Genomic DNA, 22,068 nt, shown 5'->3' with positions numbered 1-22,068 from the left:
CTATCTTGTAGTACCTTCACAGAATTCTCTTAAACAGCAACTCATTGAAATGTGTTTGGATGAATTCAGAATCATTAAAAACAACTTTTAACGGGATCCACATTGCTTCTCACACTGTTTTCCAGACAATCTATATGTCATATACAGTCCAACTTCAACAGCCGTCTGACAGTCTTGCCAGCATGTCTCCGTTGCACCAAAGTAGCAGTTAAAAGTGTTGTACCTGACCTTGATACAGACATTAAAAATTATCAGCAAAATATAAAGACTGAATAAGTGAACAATCCTGACAAGGGTTGCAAAGCGGACTTCCATAATAACAGAAAAGTCTGCCTGATGGCATTCTCTGAATAGTTGTAGAGACTATTTTCGAAGCCTAGTGTGTATTCAGCAGGCTCCTGTCTGTGTTTGATGTAACGCTAAAGTTGATCCAGGACATCTTTAGCGACAAATGCGAGTCACTGCGACTGGAGATAAATACCTGAACACTGAACAGTGCAGGTTAGTTCTGCTAGATTGTATTGCATTAGTTGCATGGTAATGAAGTGTAAATTAATGTGTATTAACAAGTAAACAAATTTAAGACAAATCCATTCACATTTCATTTTTTATAAAGATAAGTCTGCTGCTGTTTTTTCCCAAATACATTTATGTCAACTTTAATTAAAAATAAACTGCAGCCAATTTAATCTAGATTGAATATTGGCAGGTTTACTTGCTACTTCAACTGCTATTAACATAAATCGATACAAATACAACAATAAGTCAAAATGTCATTGCAGTTTGTCTGGGCTGGGGACCAGCACAGGGAAGCTTGTGGCGAAGTGGTTCAGCAGCAGCATGAAGAATCTTGCCGTTAGACCCACACTGGATTAAGCAGTGGTTGATGCTGCTATAATCATAATTTTCATTTACAAACAGCCGTGTGATCCATCACTCTTCAATTACATTTTTTTTTCAATATCAGCTGATAAACATGATCTGGTCACAGTATAGTTCTCTGCGAGTTCACTGGGGATATCCAGACCCAATGACATGATTGGAAATCTGCCCAATAGTCATGATTAAGAAAACAATTTGTTGACTTAGAGCAGGGGTTCTCAGAGTGGGGCCTGCGGGCCACTGGATGCCCACGGGAAAGGTTTTTGTGGCCCTCAATAAATCCTAATTGATGGTTATTAAACCAGCTGAACATTGGAATATACATACACACACACACACACATATATATATATATATATATATATATATATATATCCATATAGTGGTTTCTGGCGACCTCTGCAGGAGTAAAAGGGTAATTACATCCCGGTGTCAATGGTGCAGTACAATGATTTCACCACTAGAGTGCAGACATTGTCCATATCCCTGCCTCGATGGAGAAAGGAAGGACCGTGGCAGCCATAGACATAATAAAGATGTATATGGTGACAACCGTGGTAGAGCTGGAGTCAGAGCAGGAGGATGAGCGGGATTAGGAGAGAGAGCTAGATCAGGGTCCTTTGAGGAAAAAATGGTGATGAGAAAAAGGAACTTTCAAGTTAAGTGGACAAATAAAGTCATGTGCCTGAATTGCAAGCAGGTTAAAGAGTAACCAAAGCCTAAATCAACTTTTTTTTTGTTTGTTGATCTCTATAAATTCTTCTTGTCCGCTTTGTCCCTTTCGGGGTTGCGAGGGTGCTGGAGCCCAACCCGGCTACTGATGGGCGAAGGCAGGGTACACCCTGGACAGGTCGCCAGTCTGTCGCAGGGCCTCAACCACACACTCAATCTTAAAAGAGCTGTTTGTTGGTCATTGCCAATTTTTTGGCTAATTAAAATAAACTTGTTTAATTCCTGGAATTAATATAGTCAAAAATCTGGTATTGATTGGTTTATTTCAAGCATAGATTGAAAAACACAGGACAAAACACAATTATTTCAATCCCATTACAGAAACAATTAAATGCGTTGATTAGAAAATAGAAAACAAAAATAAAACACACTTATGTCACCTCTTCACAACCCCGGGAAGGAGACTGTTGCCCCAAATCAGAGGTCTGCAACCTGTAGTTTCAGATGAGCCACATGTGGCTCTTTTACCCTTCCATTGTGGCTCTACAGACAGTGAGGGTTGCTAAACCAGCACTTTTTTATTATTTAGATTAGTTAAATTTATAAAATAATCTACCGGTAAGTCAAGATTTTACATCCCTGCTGACCTGAAAATCAGCTTCAGATTTCAAATACAATGCAAACTTTGATAAAAAGTCTGATCTTTTGTGAGTTTAAAGGATATATTATCTTATGCTGCACAAGTTAGTAGCCGTCCAGAGCTACACTGGAATGAACCTGTTTGGCTTGGGGGGGGGCTTTTATTTTGAAAAGATATACGAGATCCTGTCAGAAGTCCAAAACAATTTCACAATTAGAGAAAATGCTAGTTTCTCTATATTTTCTGTTTTTATGCATACCAAAAAGAAACAGTGTAATAATACATTTTCTTAAAATAAGACTTTTCTAAGATATGATCAGTAAAAGTATGTCCAGGTGCTGTTAAATCAAAGAATCAAAGACATAATAGCAGCAAAAAATGTGAAAGTTGTCGGACGGATCGAGGTTGTCCTCTTCCAGCTGATGACGGCGGTGAATACATCTATCAGTCAATTCTGAACCAAGCAAATATGCAGTCAGTTTGTTAGAAGTATTGGATAGAATGGAGTTAAACAACAATAGTACAGGAAACTAACTAAAAGGATTACAGTAATGATATAGAAATGGCAGTAAATAATATGTTAACAAAAATATTTTAACATGCATTCATCTTTATTGAAAGTAGTATTTGTTTGTTACTTATATAGCATCAGGCAAAAGTGTGACAAAGGCATAACTTTTTGTTCTTCTCTCTTTTATCAACAAGTTGGCATTTCTTCTTATAAAAGTGTACATAATGCTTATTAAAAAATATTTGATTTGCTTTTTTTCTGGAAGTGAATGAAATAAACAAAGAGTAATTTTATTCAAAAGAGCAGCAACACATCATGTTACATCAAAAATAGTAAGTTATATGAAAAATGTATGAACAGAATTTTGATGCACTTTAAAATACAAAATGTTTAATTAAGTGGCAGTGAATTTGTCAAATTAAATGAAGTCAAATTGTTAATTTACTACTATAATATCCTAAAAGATCATATAATTGAATTTAAATCGATTAATGACATGAGAATGGGACTTTGGAACATGAAATAAAACCTTTTTTTTTTTAAATCAAAGGATCTAAAGAATAAAAAACACAGTAATAAGGAAATAACTATTGACAGATGACCAGAATCACAATTTTCTCTGATTAATTATTAGCTAAATACACAACTAAAGTTTAAGTGCAGCAAAGTGCTATTTCTACTTGAAGTTAAAAATGTACACAGTAAAAATATAGTTTAAGATAAAAGCCAGTTTGAGTGTGAAGGAGTTTTTCCTTCCCTGAGAATGAAGCAGATCACCATAAAACTGCAATACATTTACTGTATAAATACTTTGAGATGTTTTAGATTTTAAAATTAAATTAGTACATCGAAAAAAAAAGGTTTTGCTATACTTAATTGTTCATGATCACATTAACCACATCCATCAAATACATGTTTGATGGATCAGGAAATACATGATATGCTGAGCTTGTGCTCTGAAAGTGGCTGAATACCAGAGAATTGCTGTTGCCTCCATCTACGGACCGATACTGCTACAAAAGTTTCACACAATAATACACAATTCATGGGCCAAGGTAAATATTTCTGTGAACAATGTTTGAGGTTGTTGTAAAGGGGAGCTGTGAGCTAATATCCACCACCTGCCAGGTCCAGCAGGGATCCAGCAGCCTCTTGAGCTTCAGCATCAAGCTGAAGGATCTCCACCGTTTCCAGATCCAGCTCAGAGTCGCCGGGCAGCACAAAGTACTGGAACTCATTAGACTGGTAATAATGCAACTCAATGTATCCGCTGTCGGACAGCGGGTCTTTCTCCATTTCGCTGCTGACCTCCTCTTGCTGGTATTCATCCGACTCCATGGGGACGAGTTCCTCATGATCTGGCTGGTTCTCAGCAAAATCTGGGTTATCAGTGGTGAGGATTTGGGATGAGGAAGAGGAGAGGAGCAAAGTCTGAGAAAGAGAATCTGCAAACAAAAAAAAATCAAACTGTTAATTCTGGATTTAAAAAAAAAACTGTTTCCATTCTAGAGCCAACACATTGAGGCTGTAGTGTTCACAGACTCAGCCATAAAACTGAAGGAACCAATGGTAAAAAGAAGCAGCTAGGCTAGTCTCCAGTTGTCAAGGTAATAGACGGTGGTTCCCATGACAACAGAACACAAACACAGGAATGTTGGGGAAGCATTCGACTGGGAGAAAGTGTCAGAGAACTGCTCCAGAGCAAGAATCCAGCATAAAAGAGACGAGCATAAAGTCAGACATGTTCACTTCTGCAGACCCTAAGAAGGGACATGGACCTGAATCTCACACTGACCTGAGATTTCCACCATGTCACACACTGCAGGCACGTCATAGTCAGCTCCTTCCAATCTGCAGAAAACATGACAGAACAGTCAAAACTTACAAATGCTGCAGTTTTGGCCTACTCAGTAGCTTACATATGTAAATAAAAAGAAACCTAAGGAAACTTTAGTAAAAGATACAACATTGTTACCTATGAAAAATTAAATTACGAGTTTTTTAATCAATCAAATGATCAATTAAGCAATCATAAATCATCACATAGAGAAAACATCAATACTGTAAGTCTATTTTTTTTTTCAATTCCATTGTTTAAATCTTAAAGTATTTTTCCATCTTAAACATCAGCCTGAAAGATAAAAGTTTTTATTTCAGAAACTGACAGAAGACGGGTCACATATTAATGACAGGATGTGAGAGCGAGCAGCTGAAAGACAAAGCCAGAACATTTCAACCTGATCGTTTTAACTGCATGACTAAAGTGTCTGACAATCCTGAAAAAAAGTGTTTAGTTCACTAAGACTGCATTGACTTTACAAGTTCACAATTTGATTAGATTCCTCATTAGCTTCAATTTGATGTCTGTTTTCTACTAAACTTTCAAAACTCATTTTACTTAGTTGTCAAGACGTTATACATATCTAGTGATATAAACTGAGACTTGAACAGTTTTCCTTTAAAAAAAAAAAAAAAAGACAATAAAATCACATTTAAAAAAAAAGTTAAAGCAGTTTTTGCCTTAAAATAATACAAGAACATCCTAAGATGAATAATCCAGTCATGGAATTGGTGAATGGATTGCTTATTTTCTAAGTAATTAATGATTAAAATTTGACCTATTAAATTTGTTGCTATTTGGTGCATTTTACTTTTTTTATTTATTTGTTGCATTTTCAGTTTTGAGTATAATTTTAGATTTTAGAAGGTTTTAGAATAATAAAAGGCTATTAGAATTACTGGGAAAAACAAAAGAAAACATTTATGAGTGTTTTCTTTGCTTTTATTGGCGAAAGTGTAACTGCATAACAAGTTATTCTACTCACAGTGCTGGTTTATTTATCAGATTGCTGCTGGTACTGTGGAAGCTGTGGGTCTTCCTCAACACCTTCAGCAGTGCAGGACGATACTCAGGACATACACACCAGAACGACCCCTTCCCCACCGACTGCAACACAAACACATGCCATAACATATCCCATCAGGTTACATGCTTGTTTTTTTTTTTTTTTAGATATAATTTAGCATCTCAACCTGGGTTCTGTCCCTCTGAATGCGACGGAAGCTCTTGCTGAGGGAAAGGTTGTGTCTGACAGAGTTCCTCCAGCCTCCACTGGCTGTCCTGTAGTATGGGAAGTTCTTCACAATCCATTCGTAGATGTCCTTCACGGGCAGCTTTTTGTGTGGAGAATCTTCTATTGCCATGAAGATCAGGCTGCTGAAGGAGTACGGGGGCTTGGATGAGGCAGGAGGAGGTGGAGGAGGAGGAGGAGGAGAAGGCACGGTAGTTGTGCAGCCATCCCGCTGGCGTAGGGGTGTCATTTTGGCGAGGGGCTGCAGTGGGAGCAGGTTGTTCCTCTGATGCAGCCAGCTGAGACAGGTCAGGTCATCTTGGTCAGGCGTGGCGTCCTGACTGAGGACTTGTGCCCTTTGTCCCTCTGAGGCGTGGGACTCGGTGCAGAGTGAAGAAGGGGAGGATGAGTGTGGAGAAAGTGAGGTAGGGGATGGGGGGAAAGATATAGGTGAAAGTGGGAGGGACACGCAGCCATTTGTGTGGGGCTGCAGGGTCAAAGAAGAAAAGGCGAGACACCCTCCCAGAGTGGTGGGATACTGGGACACGGATGGCAGTGTGTGAGAGGTGCTCTCCATCTCTCAGGAGGAAATGTCCTTCGTCATTCAGCTGGACTGCTGCTGAAAGATGAAAACGCATCTCCTCAAAAGTTGGACTAAAATCCTTTGAAAGAACTATAGTGAGGGGTTCCACTAGGGATTTATCATTTACCAAACTTTTAAAAGTGGTTTTTGAACTATAAAGTGGAACAAAAGGTTCAGTGAAACTTCAAAAATAACAGTTTTGATGCAACAAGCAGCAGATATTTTTGATTTAGCAGCTTCAGTGACATGTTTTCCAGTCGTTCCCCTCTGCTGAGCATGCAGTTCAAAGTCCTCACTTCCATTTTCCACCTCTAACAGGTGCAACATCTCGGAAAAGCTTCTCTTTTAACCTCGTGCTGAATGCTAGGACACAGTTATGTCCCTGAATTTTAGCACGCGGGCACATGGTTTAACAAAGCACGTCAGCGCGCAAATGGCGGAGCAATATTAAGTTTCATTTGGCTATTCAGGAAAGTCGCGTTTTGGTTCCACATGCAGGTGACCCTCGTGGGTTAACAAAATAAAATAATTCAAACAACAACAAAAAGAGTTGTTAAATCAGACTGCATATTACCTACTCGACCAGTTCCCCTCGCGCGTCCAGAGCACGCTGCTGGAAAAATAAAAGGAGAAATCCTGATGTGAAAAGTAAAACACGCTTGATCCCGTCTGCCTGCTGCTGTCCGTGGTCTCCACGGCAACCAAAAGGACGCTAAACGTCGAGCGCGCTCCCGAGCGCAGTCTCGCAAAGGCAAAAAAGAAAAGAAAAAAAGGCGATACTTTCATTAAACAGCGTCCAAAAAAATAAATAAAAATAAAATGATGATAGTTATGATGCTATACAAGTATATCCAAACAAATGTACTAAGATATGGTGAATTGCGAATAATTGTATTGTGCTTTCCCCTCCTGGACAGCCCAAGGCGCTTTACAGTCAGTCCTATTCACCTATTAATTAATTATCACCTCAATTTGTGCGTGAGTAATTCTTTATTTGTGCATAACATTGGATTAGTGCTTTCATAAATCTTGATTTGTGCTCATGAGTTTGGATTTTTGCGTGCAAATCTTTTTATTTTTTCTGCACACGACTTTGGTCATGCAATTGTTGATTTGTGCAGGACTTTGGGTTTGTGTGCGTAATTCTTGATTTGTACTCATGACTTTCGTTTTGTTCGTGCATTATTCTTGATTTGTACTTAACTTTGGATTTGTAGATGCCTAATTCTTGATTTGTGCACATGACTTTGGATTTGTGTGCGTAATTCTTGATTTGTGTACATGAATTTCAACCTGTGCGTGCGTAATTCTTGATTTGTACTTAACTTTGGATTTATGGATGTGCAATTCCTGATTTGTGTACATGAATTTAATTTGTATGTGCGTAATTCTTGATTTGTGCACATAACTTTGGATTTGTGCGTGCGCAATTCCTGATTTGTAACTTATACAACACATTTTGTACATAAGTACAAAAATTTTGAAATTCCAAAAATACAAAATAAAATGTACACAAGCACAAACTAAAATTACAGCAGCTTCAAACTAAATAACACACAAATAAAAAAAAAATACGCTTGAATCACTTCTTACACACACCCACACACACATAAAACCTCATTTATGCACAAATCTGAGGTGAGACTTTTCACAGATACACATGCCTCTAACTGCAGCTAGAATGCTGGGTCAGGAGAGTTTTATCAGCCGATTTGAACTTAGATTGTGAATGTTATCTGGCGAAACTTGACACTTTCTTAAACAGATATGCCCGATAATTATTATAAATAAGTCTAAAAATGCATTTTTAAAACCCTTATCTCTTTAAAGAATATATTTTCCAGGGCGCATCACTTCCTCTCTGCAGCCCCTCCCCTGACAGCGCCTTCAACACCAGGCTTTCCAGAGCGCTGGTCACGGCACGCAGATCGGAGCGGGCCGGAACGTAGTTCAGTTCAGCCCTCACCGCTCTGTGGGTTTTTAGAAAAGCCTTGCGTTGCTACCTGCAATCGCTACGTTTGCTGACCAGAGCTCCCTGGATTGACTATAAGAGTTAAAAATTTGAATTACACACTCACAAATAAGGGTTATACTTATTTCCAAAGTATACATATTAAAGCTAAATACGTGAAATGTTTGTGTGGTGGTTGTAGCACCTTTTGGAGTTTCCCATCAGGGGTTGCCATTTCCTCGCCTGTTTTATGCTATTAACAGGTTGGCCTACTGGTTATTTTTGCTAACATTTATAAACATATGTTTTCAATTTTTTACTTGATACATAAATACTGTAAAACATTTATGAGATGACAGAAAATGTTGAACACGCAAAGCAAATAAAAGTATAACAACAGTACGTTTATTGATTTTTCTAGGAAACTCCAAACATCGTCATGCTTAGTCAAATTTTAGATAAATAAAATTCAGGATGAATTAAGAAAGAGGGGGTCCAGCAACATTCCTAAATCAAGAAACAGTACTTGAACTTCTGTCAATGTTCTGTGTACACAGTGGAGTAAATACTGTAAAGCATGTCTGAGCTTAAAAAGAAACCAGTACCGAACCAGTTCTAATAATGAAGCAGATCCATCACTGAAAGCCTTTGTGTGCTTAATGTTAATTGAACAAAAATAAATTGACTGAATTACTAAATAGTCAATGCAGATGCACTAAAATGTGTCACACTTCCTTCAAATTACAGTCATGTCATTATGAACAAGCATAGCTGAAAAACAAAAACACACACTGCCAAACAAAGTGCCAATACGCCGTAGGTTTACTGACAGAGTTTAAGGGGCAACTGTACACCCTCCCTCTTTTTGTGGTCTGTTCTCTTGCTCTGGCGATCATTAATGACATCACAGTCACCTGACCAAATGAGATGTTAACCAGTATATAATGATTGGCTGAAAGACTGCAGTTGCTACAGTTATGTAAATGCGGATTTGAGGTTTGGCACTCGATCCCATTCCCATCGAGTCCGAGGACACAGACGTCAGAATCTTCATTTTCAGGGATCGAACCTTTGGAGGAAAATATATTTTTACATTATTGTTAGAAACAGTTAGATAAAAAAGATGGCTTAGTATATTAGTTTTTTTACCAGCTAAAAAGCTAATAGACAATACAGAAAAGTTCTAATAAGAGCTACATGCCAGTCCTCTTGGCTGATGGCAGAAACATTCCTGAGTCTCTGAGGGTTGTCTAGCACAGTCATAGCAACTAAATGCCAGCCCATTTGCTCTCACTGTACTTGACTTAAACTCAAAATATACTACCCTGAAACTCAAACATTATACAAGGCAAGGGGGCAACAACATTCACTATGATGTAAACTACATTCCTGTAAAAACACCTATTTGCAACAAAATAAATCAAATCTATTAAACCTATAAAAAGAAAAGAAAAGAAGTTATTTAACAGCAAATGTTCTTGTTATTGAAACAAAATATTTACAACAAAAGGAATCACAAAAATCCCATCTAAGTAAATGTGTTAGAAATGGACACAAACCCATTTTAAAAACATGTAAATTAATAATAATTTGTTAAAAGTATTAATTTAAGACCCACTCTGATGAAAATGCTGTTTTTGGTGTTTCTAACATGTTCTTCTGGTGCTTTGTCATGATGTGGGGCAGGCACTTAAAAATTAAGCTTAAATTACATTTCTGAGTACTTCCTTGTTCAAATCATGAGGAAATGGAGCAGCTTGTTCATGTGATTGAGAAAATACAATCAGTAATCCACAAGCTTCATCGGATGAATCCCACTTGTAGACAAATAGATCCATTAATGTCTTCATTTTCCTCGTCTGAGCTGGAATCTGGATCAAAACTGTACGGCGGGTTAGCTCCAATATTGCTCGCCATTTTTATTGCACCACTAACGTTAGGAAGGGGGTGTGAGGGGCTGCAAGCTACCAGGGGAGCATGTAAACAGAAGGATGACAGGAAGTGGGGGCAGGCTTACTCAGCGCCAACAGTTCAGCAAAGAACGCAGAGGTGAATGTCTAATGAACTACTGCCGCTCTGTAGAAACTATGTCCTAGAAAACGACATTTTTTGGTAACAACAGTATAATTGAAAGAGACAACTGGGAACGCTTTTACAATAGATCAAAAAAAGATCAGAGTGGGTCTTAAAATGACAGTTTCAGTCTGTTCTCCTTTTTGATTACGTCTCAGTTCTGTTAATAATCCTAAAAGTACTTACAATGAAGAACATTATTGCAAAGGATGACCAGGCGAGGGCCACAAAGTAGCCATCGCTGCCAAAAAGCAAACCGCACACCATGGTGAAAATTATCCTGGAGGAAGACATGAACAAATTCTGTAACCATGGATCATTCAATGCATGAGCTTATAAAGTGCCAACATTATTACATTCACATACTGTATTCAACATTCTTTTTGAGAGGGAAAGCTATATTCAATGTGTTCTCACAAGTTTGTGTTTTAATTCTTGATGTTACTTACCCAACGTATTTGTATCCACTGTAGGCAATGAGATCAAAGGTTGAGAGGTCGCTGTGTACCGTCAGAAGGTACAAACTTAGCAACATGATTAAGACCTCAATAATGACCCACACCAGGGCAGTACTGGCACACAATCCCAGAACCTCAGGACTGAACCTTCACACAAAGTAGAGACACGCCCCAATTTAATTCACCTGGCACAAACTGAACAGAAGTGAATCATGTTGTAGATGAGGAACATTGGTGTACCTCTTCTGAATACCAAGGGCCATTCCCGCAAGTAAAATGTAGGTAATGAAAGCCATAGCTGAAGGATACAAAAATATGATTAATGAGTTAAACAAGAAGCATGATGGACTCATAGAATTAGGAAAAATAGATCTAACTTGGTATGTAGAGGTCAGGTGCGTTCACATCCTGTCTTGGGGTCAGCGGAGTGTCTCTATGGTAGCGGACATCCCAGTCCTGAGAAAAGAAAGAAAGAAAAAAAAAAGCATTACCGTATTTTCCGGAATCTAAGTCTCACTTTTGGGAGAAAAGTCTGACGTTTCAGAACATATCTGCCAAGCCCAGCGCAGCTTAAAATAAATAAATACAAGAATACTAATCTTTTGATCTGTGTAAGAAAAATATAAAAGTTTAAGAGGAACACAATCAGATTCTCTTCCATGTTTGTCTTGGAAGACACTTCTTCTGCCACTGTCAGTAGCAAATACTTATACTCAGACGCATCGCCCTCTAGTGGTTGATAGAGGAAACAAATGCTAAAGGACAGTCGATGTTTACTGGGAAAAATAAATATACGAGGCTATTTATGTCTTAAAAAAACAAAAACCAAAAACAATATGTTGCTCCTGAGTACAAGTCGCACCCCTGGCTAAACTATGAAAAAAACTGCGACCTATACTCCAGAAAATTTGAAAATATCTGTAACAACTACAAAAAAATGAAGATACGTGAAATATATCTTGAAATATAACTTTCATTTTGTATTTACAAAATAAAGAAAAAAGAAAACAAGTTCAACCTCCATTTGAAGTCGACTGAGGAACACAAAAAAAGTTTGAAGAGTCATGGGGGACCTTAAATAACTTTCAAGAGTATTGAAAAATGTGGAATAATAACTGCAATAATGTCACGGTAATGGTCATTACTCCATAGATGAATAATCTCTGCCATCACGCATAGGTTTGTGACTGGCAAAAGAAAAGTCTAAATTGAGACAGAAAGTTTGCCCCACCTAACTGATGACAAAACATGACGGACTGTGCAGGACAAAGTACAGTGAGAGTTTTGAGTCCACCCATCTGACAACAAAAGAAACGTGCACTTAAAAAGGCCAATTTCAAAGCCAAGTTGTCATAAATAGAAAGCAAAATGACAAATAATGGATTTTTCAAAACTTACTGGATATGTAGGTGTATATTTGGTGTAAAATTGGTCTTTTTAAGATGAAAGGAGTCAATGAGAATTTGTTCACTTTTGCAACCATCTTCCTATAGGTTTGCTGCAAATCTAGAAACAGAAGTCCAGGGCCCGGTTTACTCTAGATCTAGTTCACATGGTATTGAGGAGCAGATTTTAGTGGTGGCAAAAACATGAAACAATTTTTACCACCATTTAGACTGACTGTAAACCCATATCTATCACAGTATCATAGTATTTGTACACAAGATTGGAGACCTGACAGATAAAAGAAAATAAAAAGAAATGAATAAGATGCATCCTGCAGTTCCTTCATGTGATACAGTTTAGAAAACATCCCAGAGATAGTCATTGAGGTACAAGATATTTTTGTTATTTTTCCATGAACTGATGTAGTACACAGTCTGACAGCCTTAGATTACCTGGTGTGTATAGGGGAACATGAGGATCATAAGTTTCTTCAGTACATATCTCGTGTCCACTGCAAAAAAGTATTTCAGCTTGTTCACAGACATGAATCTGCCGATCTGTAAAGCAAAAGAACGTCATCACAAGATTAGAATAAACATTCTGCAGTTATTTGGATAGCTTTGACAAAATGTTGGATTTACATTTTATTTTTTGCTTCTCTGCAAGAACATATATGCTAAGAAAAATAGAAAATGCTACAAAAAAGCTGCTAATTTTTGCTATAATCGACAAACCCTAAAGCTTCCTAAACAAAATGACTGATAAAAAAAAATACTGGCTTAAATTAATTCTTGATAGCTGTAACTTTAAACACAAGTTTAAACAGAACGTGGCGAAGCTGTGTTATGTTAATACTGGCCTTTTCTGTAGCTTACCCTCCTTTCACATTCCATTTGCCAAAATAAAACATATTTAATAATAATAATAATAATAATAAATTGGTAGATTTATATACTTTGAACAAAGCTTTATTTTCCTCTAAGTCAATTTTGGCAATAAATGACCAACGGAATCCAATTTTAAGAATCGTATATTAGATAAGCTTGATTTACTTTTTTTTTAACCAACAAACCTAACATTGTCTAATTGTATGTGATTTTAAAATTCAACTTTAACATTATATCCCAAAATCTGAAACTGGAGGGAAAAACTACTGGAATGTAAAAAAAGGGAGAAAAAAAACTGTTAAAACCACATCTAGACAAAAGTATGGAAAATGGCCAAATTAACACCCCAGCATACACCATAACACCATACATTTTATAAATAAACAACATTTTAATGTTATATTGTCTCACCTCTTTGTTTACAATTTCTTGTCCACGATTGGCTAAGGAGGAGCCGTACATCATTGCAGCGCTAGCCATTGGATCAGTGAACAGATTGTTCATTCCTGGACCTCCCTGCGTGTCGTTTGGGGATCCTTCCATGTTATAGCCAGAAGCATAGTAGCCCTGACTGCTTGGTCCAGGTGCTGCTGAGCTTGTGTCTTCAAACAGGACAGGGTCACCTGTTGTTGGAGCTGCACGAGCTCTTGGTTTGGCTGTGGATCACATAACAAAGCACAGTAAATATGGAGTGTTTGAATTTCTGCAACAACATTCAGTAACTAATACTTTTGAAGTATAGCATCAGAAAAAAAAGAGCATTGTACTCTGTTTTAATGTTAACTGTACTATGTTGCCTTCAGTTCAAATAACATAAACATTAGTGGCAGTAAGTAGTTCCCACATGTCATTATTTCTGATCTCACAAAGCTCGTTTAAAATTCAATTAAAAGTATGCACATATATTGGAAAATGTATCCACTAAATCCATTTAGTAGGCATTAACTAAGACCTCGTTTAAAACATCTGCCTAACCTTTGATAACGCAATTTCTCATTCTCTGCAGACACTAAAGGCATAAAACCACCAAAGACATTAACAGCTATGATTTAAGGTAAAACGGGTAACTCTGATATTTCAAAAGAAAAATACTGCAAATGGCCAATTTTAAGTAATATACTCTTAACTCAAAATGTTAAAGGCATCAGGATGTGTTGCTGCTTATTGTTTATTTGTTTAGTTTGAGGAGACCATTTTTGACATTCAGATCCAGGTTTTGCACTCAGTTGTGTCTGTATCGTTTTAACAAATACCCCTCGTCTTGTTTTGAAAAGTTGATTTCCAGTTAAAATTTCCACTTACAGATATATATATATATATATATATCTTTGTTTAAGTAAACTGAATTTCTGAATTTTGTTTTTTATGATCCACGCAAAAAGGAAGCAAACATACAGGAAGTGTATTACATAGGAAGCAGAAGTGTGACTGTGTTTGCATACACACATGTAAAACATGTTAACAATGTATTCATTCTCTATATAGACCGATATATATAGTCCCCTTTCAGAAGCTTACTTGCTCGGTATCCGTGATGTGGCAAGTCCATTCTGATGTCTGCTGGCGTCTGCTTGAAGCGAAAACAAATGACATACTATTAGCTACAATTCCGTTTACTTCGTTTCAACTTCGTGTTCAACATTTTAAGCTATAAAAAATGTATTTTGCGCAAAAATGTTACAGCGAGAAAGTATTATTTCAAGCTAACAATGGGACGCAGTCCTGCAACTATTTATGACGGTAAAAATCGCTCAACGGCATTTAGCTAGCATTTTGTATTAGCAAACCAGCTAGGTAGCTAGATATGCTAAATAGTGAGCTTAACATCAGCGGGGTGTTGTTAGACAAACAGGACAGTCAAAATAGAAGAATAATGAACCGTATTTTAATAATAAACTACTACTTTCCTTGGATAAGTAATGTTATCGTAAAAACACAAAGCTTATTATAGAATTTACCTTCCTTGCTACCGTCCCAAGCTAGCTGCGTGGCAACCAGTGTGTTCACCGTGATCCCGCCCACTTGCTGTGATTGGTTGAATCCAGAGTGCCTGCGTGGCACACACATTGACTGTAAAAAATACATGCAACTTTTTTTTTTTTTTTTTTAATTATAGACATTACAATCAAGGCACTCTTATCTATATCATATTGAAAACAGCAGCAAAAAATACTCTTAAGTTGTCAATAACTCTTACATGAAAATATTAAGAAAAGATAAAATAAAAACGAAAGAGAGAAACAAGGGCTTGTGAGGGAGTTAATCTGAAACCTTAAACAAATCTCTTAAATAAGAAAGTTGTTTTTTTATTTAGGTTGGGATAGTTGGGATTTTTAAAATAATTTAGGTAGTTTAAAATGGCGTTTATGTTGGGTTTCACCTTTATAAATTTGCATTTGTGAATAAAATGTTTTGCAAAACACTGTCTGTCTGTGACTTACTGACTGACTGACTGACTGACTGACTGATTGTTTTTTTTTGTTAGAATAAAAAAAAAAAAGAATTAAAATAATGATTTTAAAAAATCAAAAAAGAAATAAAGAATGTGTTTTATTGTGTGAAGCCAACTTTATAATGGTCCCCAACATATTTGGGGGGTTTCTATCTTGATTCTAACTTTTCTGTTTTAAATGTTAGATATTGCAATTGTTTTTTATTTCAGAAATGCTGTGGCAATGGGAAATGTTTGTAAACTAAATTTGATCCTTTGAATATATTCATGTTCATGTATATATTATCAATTTATTGCCATTGTTAATAAAAGTTTCACATTCCTAGAAATTTAATATGATTCATGGTGCAAATGTTTAATCACAACAAATACAAATCCAACACGAATGACTGTACAGAGGAACAGAAACCAAGTATGAATATATATTGTGCAAAATGTGGCTAAGAGAACAGGTGAAATGAAGTGAGCATGATTCATATATTTTAAGGAGCAGTTCTGACATGAGTGCAGCATGTTCCCAGTTTGGACTATCAGTCCGTTCTTGTTAAGACCTGAACTGCACAGCCCTTATCAGATATTCCCTGCTCATTGTACGTAGGCATAAGTTGACAAGGCATGAAACGTAACACCAACCGGGCAAGAGTTAAAGCGTGTAGAGTTGGTATGTTTGTGCGTGGGTGTGTGCCTGTGGGTGTAGGTGAGTAATATGTTGGGGATGAGTAGACTGCTGGGGGATATGAGCTTCCTTTATCCCACATTCCTGAAAGAGGAAAAAAAGCCCTTTGAGGACATGTGTGCAATAAAACTAAACATGAAGCAATCGCTTACTCACAGTCACGTAAAAAGAAAATAAATAGGCAAATAAAAGATAATAAAAAGAACCCAGGGGTAAATGAACGTGTAGTCTGTGAAAACAAAAGTGGCTGACATTTTATATGAATCATCTGTGTGATGTTACTCAAATTTCCAAACCTGTAGTCATCCAGTGCTAACCTTTAACCCACATTTATTCAAATCCCATAGAATAAACAAATTATGCTTCATATTTGTTCTGAATATTACTGGGTAAATCAGCAATGAGCATCAGAGGAAAACGTACACTACCATACTACTTATTGACAGCATAACTTTATAATCTTCCCTGTGAAATGAAGGACCTAGATGACTGAGCTGTGTCTCAGTGCTGAGAATGTCCAAACCTTTAACTCAGTGAAAAATACTGCCAAACAGAGTTAAGGTAGAGGTATTAGCAGTAACATGAGAGCTGGGTGCGACAGTCAGCAACAGGGGAAAACAGCCGATGACGGGAACCCTGTTCTCCCGGGGATGCAAAGTCAGCAGCTGTTGCATCAAATTAACCAACCTGAAGGAAAAAACACAGAAAACTTGTGATAGTTGAATGTAGAAAGAAGCTGTTGAGAGTGGATCGTAAAAATAAATGAGCAATCCTAATGCCTTTGGACTGAATCATTTCCACAAGCTTGTGTGCTAGTGAGGTTTGTAAAGTGAGAGTTTAGAGGCCAAAAAACCTCAAAGCATAAGCACATGTGCTTTCATTTCAGCCAAATAGTAATTTACCCTGTAAGTCATGCAGCATTATGAGTTGTTTAATTGAATCAGTTGTAAGAAAATATTTTGATATAATGTTGTAGCTCTAAATATAATTTAAAATTTAAATAATTTAATATTTGTAGATAACCAAATCTGCTTAAAAATATAAACAATTGACATTTTTTTCTATTATGCATTACTGCTCATAAACAATTTATCATACACTAAATCATATACTTGCATAAAGTAGATATCGATTATTTATTGAAATGTGTAAAGTGAACATACTTTTATTTTGATTATTGGTAGTGTAAAAAATAAGTTACATTTCTAAAAGTTAACTTAATGTGTAATTGAGCATCACTATAACTTATTAAGTGATATTAAATATTGTCTCTTTATTTTAAAAAGTTTAAAACTATGTTTTCTTTTTTAATCTTGTGGTACATTTAGTTAAAACGTTAATTACCTTATTTTCGCTCTTTGAAATAAAGCCATATATATATCTTTTTTTTGTGGAAAAGATACATTTATTTCCGTCACGCATTGGATAATAAAATCCCCTGTTTCAGTTTCTAACCACGGGGAGAATGCGCTTCAAGAATCCCGGGCGTTGTGTCCTCGGGAGGAAACTATTACCATATATGGACAGTAACGTCACGGCACGTGGTAAAATTCGTGAGAGATTCCAGACAACACTATTTCCCGTAATCACAGAGGGGCGTGGTAAACTTAAAGAACAGCCTTAACAGTTTACATCCTACAAATTCTTTCCAGACTTTTCATTCTTCGTGTGTGATTAAGGACGAGGAGATACACTAAATACAATTTCCCCGAAAATTTGGCTGTTTTGAGAGAAACTTTGGGAAAGTTGTCCTTCCTTGTTCCCCCCTCTAACCCGTACCGGTTTGGAATCTACCGATCTACGAGGAAAAGGTGGGCTCACCTCGAGTTTGAATTAACAGACAAGACTCATCTCGAAAGTTAAACTCAGAGGCTTAAAAGGTCCCCGCCGGATTCAGCTGTCTTGTCGTTGAAGCTGAGAGGATGTTTCGAAACTTTGGAAGTCAGGGAAGAGGCAACCCTCCGTACACAGGTGCGGTCTCTGGGTCAAGCTCCATATCACTGGGAGGCGCCAGCACTTCGACCACGCAACAGGAACAGGTATGTACTGTCCTGATATTATTTACTGATTTTATTCTCAAGGACTGAGGTATTATCATTAATATTTAATGGTATATACTAGTTTTGCTTTTACCTTTTTATAATATTAATGTTTTTATAGTTTTCTGTTACACAATTAAAATACTTGGATCATTCATGCTGTAGTTTAATTACACAACCCAAGTATTTTTCAGTTGTTTCAAAGTTCATCTGTGACCAATCAGTCATACTGATGCTGGACTCAGTTGCCTATAATCCATTTGGTTTTATTCCAGAAGTTTACGATGGCAGGTAGCAGTCAGTTTGTTCCCAGCCTCAACGCCATCACAACGAACCAGGATCTCCAGTGGCTGGTCCAGCCGTCTCTCATGCATCCTCCAGGCCCGTCCCGCTCACCTGTTGCTCCTTACCCAGCAATCCCAGCGACGAGGGCGATGGGTCCACAGCCTTCCCCGTCCTACCTCCTCAGACCTGGCGTGATAAGAGCAACAACTGCACATTCCTCGAGGCGTAGGAATGATGAACAGGTAGGTACACGGAAGAAAAGCATAAATCTTTTGAAAAGGTTTTGCTGATGGGGTTTGGCAGTGCCTTTAGGGTTAGATAAGTTGGATTCATTTTCTTTTTTAGTGCTTTCTTTTCACATCTCATTAAAAGGAGTGGAGATGGTGGCTAAATCTCTTATGTGTAGCTCATGTGTCATTTCCTGTTGCTTTCAGTGACACAAGTGTGTCATATCCTTTTTACATGTACACAAAATCAACCCTCTGCAAAAGGATATTTACTGAAAAAAAATGTTTTTAGACATACCAAGCCTCAAAAAGATTACATTTGTCCGCTGGCACAATGCACAGGTTTGATTGTGAATGGCAGTTGACTGCCATTTTTTAGATACTGACATCAAAATTATTAAAATACTCCCTAAAAGTTGCTTGAAATCAGAAATGTTACACATAAAGAGCATCATTGCCCCTCTGTGTCATATTTTTTTTTACTGGACACATGTTGGCACATATCCCTATCACAACTTAGTAACTACATGGACAGGAAGTGCTTTGTCATGTGACTCACAGGGGCAAGTCAATCTCTGTGACTCACACCTGAGTCATGAGTCTGAATGAGTGAGTCATCCTTCAGAAAGGGCGGGAAATATTGCCACAGCAGTAATTATGTAGTAGGGTGTCGAATGGAGTCTGTGTTTTGGTGTCACGCACAGAAACTCTGTCTTCCTAAATAATTCAGCCGCCATGACGGTCTTGACTGACTGTGGACACATGGTGGCAGTATTTGTCCTTTAACAGTACCTGGACTTAGTTGCCTGGATGTTCTGGGTTTTTTTTTCTGAAGTTAAAATGTTTTATTGATTGTAACTTATTTATTTCCTGTTTCTAATCAAAGCTTTCCCAAGATGAGCTGGAAAGACGCAGAATAAGAAGGGAAAGGAATAAAATGGCTGCGGCGAAATGTCGCAATCGTCGCCGGGAGTTGACAGACTCACTGCAATGCGTGAGTGAACACTAAACAATGCTATGAGTTTAAATTAAATGTACTTCAACTCATTTTTCTGTGCTTCTCCCTGATGCAGGAGACAGACCAGCTGGAGGACGAAAAGTCCCGTCTGCAGAAGGAAATTGCTGACTTACAAAAGGAAAAAGAGAAGCTGGAGCTTGTTCTGGAAGCTCACCGCCCTATTTGTAAAATAGAAGAATCAGATTCAGATTCTGAACCAACTCCAGCAGCTATCAAAATGGAGCCAGTGGAATTAAGCATCCCTGGACCTTCAACAAAACCACCAATCAGGATTGAGAAGCCCAAGCCAAAGATCACTCTCCCCACCAGGCCCGTAGCGTCTACCTCAACTACATTTCCCACTGAGTCCGAGTCCCTCCACACCCCGATTCTCCTATCTACTCCCTCCCTCCTCTCCTTTTCATCCAGCATGATCTTCACCTATCCAGGTGGCTCCTCGGATGCCAGCTCCTCAACCATGTCTCATGTTGCATCCCACCAGCAGCAGGGGGCCCGAGAGCCCTGCGGGATTGCTCACCGCCGCAGCAGCAGCAGCGGCGATCAGTCAGACCACTCTCTGCACTCGCCCTCCATCCTCACCCTGTGATCTGCATACCTGGCAGCCAACACTAACACTCGTCTCAGCGGAGGGAGACGTTTGACAGAGCTATCTTTGGGAAAGTGATGGAAATGAGAGTGATCTTAAGCATTTCAGGATGATCAGCTGCTTCATTTCATTCTTTTCTTAGACCACATCAAAGTTTGAGGCACTACTAAAATGTGAATGTTACACTCTTCCTACTATTTAAAAAAGTCTTTATATTTTGATATTTAAAAGCCATATTGTGGAATAGAAATGTGTGAGATCTAATCACTGCATGCAGAGTATATACACTCTAAAGAAAAGTTTATATTTTGGTTTATTGAGAATTTGATAACTGCGTAGCTTGAAATTTGTTATTGATATTGTGTTTTTAAAACTGTTCTGGACAAGGGATGAAATTATTACAATTTTGATCATTACAGTTTATCTGAAAACTCTACATTGACCTCTAAGGCTGGACCGTAGGAGTTGATACTGACTGTTAATCACATATTTATTTTTATTTTGAGAGTGTAATATATTTTTGGACTTTGAGACATGGAGGGCAGTGCCTTACTTTGAGCTTTTGTCAAAATGTTTGACTAAAACAAATAAAATACAAAGAAATGGGGCAAGTGTGTAGTGTTGTTTGAATTTAAGCTAAGTATTCACAAAAATACTTGCAAATTTTTTGCAAAGCAAGTACAAGGAATAATTAAAACATTGTTTTTTATCTTTAAAATTGATAGCTTTGATTAATTTTTTTGTATGGAATTTCACATGAATAACAAATAATTTTTCCCTTAACATGTTTGGTATGTTAAAACATGTTTGAAACATAAATTCTAGGAAATCCCTGTAACTGTCGTTAAAAAAAATCAGTTAATTGAGCTGAAAAAGAGTAAAGATAATCGATAGTGATGCTGATTTCTAATGGCAGCTCATGAAGGTGTGTTGACCGCTTCCTGACCCTTAGCTGTGACACGTCCTCCACTTCCCCAAAATCTCTTGCTAATTCTCCCGCGGCTACAGGAAAGGCAGCGCCGGATCGCTAAACCGAGGCTAGAGTGTCAAAACGAGGACCCGGAGATAAAAATCAAAGTTTCTGCTGTCAAATGACATTTGTTATCTCTAAGTGGATAAAAGAATGCCTGTCTTGTCAAGCTTTTCAAACCCCAAAATAAAGCTGATGGACACCCCTAAAGTCTGCCCGCTTGTCATGTAGGGCCGTATCCATCAAGCAGAGTTGGAGAGAAGGTCAAAACAACCAGTGCAGAAATCAATCCAGCATTCGCTGTCATGTAAACGCACAAGCACACAATGAACAGGCGGGACAGCAGAGGGTGTCACACCCACTGTATTTAAAGCTCTTTAGTGCACTACGAGCATAGCCCACCAATAAAACAGCTGACAACAAATTAAATCTTTTTCTAATGCATGTGCATCATCTATGATTTCAACTGAAATAGTTAGTAATGCTTCAGTTAGTACAGACAAACCAGTAGAAAGAAGGGGTCAAAGGTGAGATGATCCTTAACGTTACAGGTAAAATACAAAAACATGACTTACAGAAAGAAGAAGAGCCTAAAGAAATACTGTGGTATACCAAATAAACATCAGAAAAACATCTCTAACTCATTCAAACAGAAGAAAAATCTTTAAAAACTTGTAGACCTTCCAGTTTGATTCAAAGTT

At 37.6% G+C, this 22,068-nt stretch overlaps 4 protein-coding genes across 9 annotated transcripts in view; 1 reads left to right on the top strand and 3 right to left on the bottom strand.

Annotated features, from left to right (window-relative positions):
- Positions 1-2,784: 2,784 nt before the first annotated feature.
- Positions 2,785-7,458, bottom strand: si:ch211-145o7.3 (forkhead box protein N2). Of its 4 annotated transcripts, none has more exons than XM_024282883.2 (5): positions 6,934-7,458; positions 5,739-6,395; positions 5,531-5,652; positions 4,501-4,556; positions 2,785-4,150 (listed from the first exon to the last, which is right to left on the bottom strand). In XM_024282883.2, exons 2-5 carry the CDS (start codon positions 6,351-6,353, stop codon positions 3,813-3,815), a joined length of 1,131 nt encoding a protein of 376 aa, XP_024138651.1. In that variant the 5' UTR covers positions 6,354-6,395; positions 6,934-7,458; the 3' UTR covers positions 2,785-3,812. The 4 variants fall into 4 exon arrangements, with proteins under 4 accessions (XP_024138651.1, XP_024138652.1, XP_024138654.1 ...); XM_024282884.2 differs by having other exon boundaries at positions 5,739-6,392; XM_024282886.2 differs by having other exon boundaries at positions 6,938-7,458.
- A 1,476-nt stretch (positions 7,459-8,934) lies between these two features.
- yif1a (Yip1 interacting factor homolog A (S. cerevisiae)) overlaps positions 8,935-22,068 on the bottom strand; it is a 15,172-nt gene continuing 2,038 nt past the window's right edge. Inside the window, exons 2-10 of one of the 2 annotated variants that reach the window (XM_024283169.2) lie at positions 15,073-15,164; positions 14,633-14,684; positions 13,526-13,770; positions 12,680-12,784; positions 11,219-11,297; positions 11,082-11,139; positions 10,833-10,988; positions 10,570-10,663; positions 8,935-9,379 (exon numbers count right to left, since the gene is read on the bottom strand). In XM_024283169.2, the coding sequence (XP_024138937.1) occupies positions 9,221-9,379; positions 10,570-10,663; positions 10,833-10,988; positions 11,082-11,139; positions 11,219-11,297; positions 12,680-12,784; positions 13,526-13,770; positions 14,633-14,663 (927 nt within the window). In that variant the 5' untranslated portion in view covers positions 14,664-14,684; positions 15,073-15,164 and the 3' untranslated portion in view covers positions 8,935-9,220. The remainder of the gene's footprint in view (positions 9,380-10,569; positions 10,664-10,832; positions 10,989-11,081; positions 11,140-11,218; positions 11,298-12,679; positions 12,785-13,525; positions 13,771-14,632; positions 14,685-15,072; positions 15,165-22,068) is intronic. The other variant, XM_024283167.2, reaches the window with a different exon arrangement.
- Positions 17,674-21,004, top strand: fosl1a (FOS like 1, AP-1 transcription factor subunit a). 2 transcript variants are annotated; one of them, XM_024283165.2, is made up of 4 exons: positions 17,674-18,281; positions 18,560-18,808; positions 19,680-19,787; positions 19,867-21,004. In XM_024283165.2, exons 1-4 carry the CDS (start codon positions 18,165-18,167, stop codon positions 20,395-20,397), a joined length of 1,005 nt encoding a protein of 334 aa, XP_024138933.1. In that variant the 5' UTR covers positions 17,674-18,164; the 3' UTR covers positions 20,398-21,004. The 2 variants fall into 2 exon arrangements, with proteins under 2 accessions (XP_024138933.1, XP_024138932.1); XM_024283164.2 differs by having other exon boundaries at positions 17,679-18,281; positions 18,557-18,808.
- ccdc85b (coiled-coil domain containing 85B) overlaps positions 21,713-22,068 on the bottom strand; it is a gene marked incomplete in the record, with an annotated part of 2,281 nt that continues 1,925 nt past the window's right edge. Inside the window, 1 exon segment of the mRNA XM_024283170.1 lies at positions 21,713-22,068.

The sequence above is a fragment of the Oryzias melastigma genome, linkage group LG10, assembly GCF_002922805.2.
Source record: "Oryzias melastigma strain HK-1 linkage group LG10, ASM292280v2, whole genome shotgun sequence".
Lineage (NCBI taxonomy): Eukaryota > Metazoa > Chordata > Actinopteri > Beloniformes > Adrianichthyidae > Oryzias > Oryzias melastigma.
The sequence above is the reverse complement of the archived record's forward strand: the minus strand, read 5'-3'. Positions and strand labels throughout refer to the sequence as shown.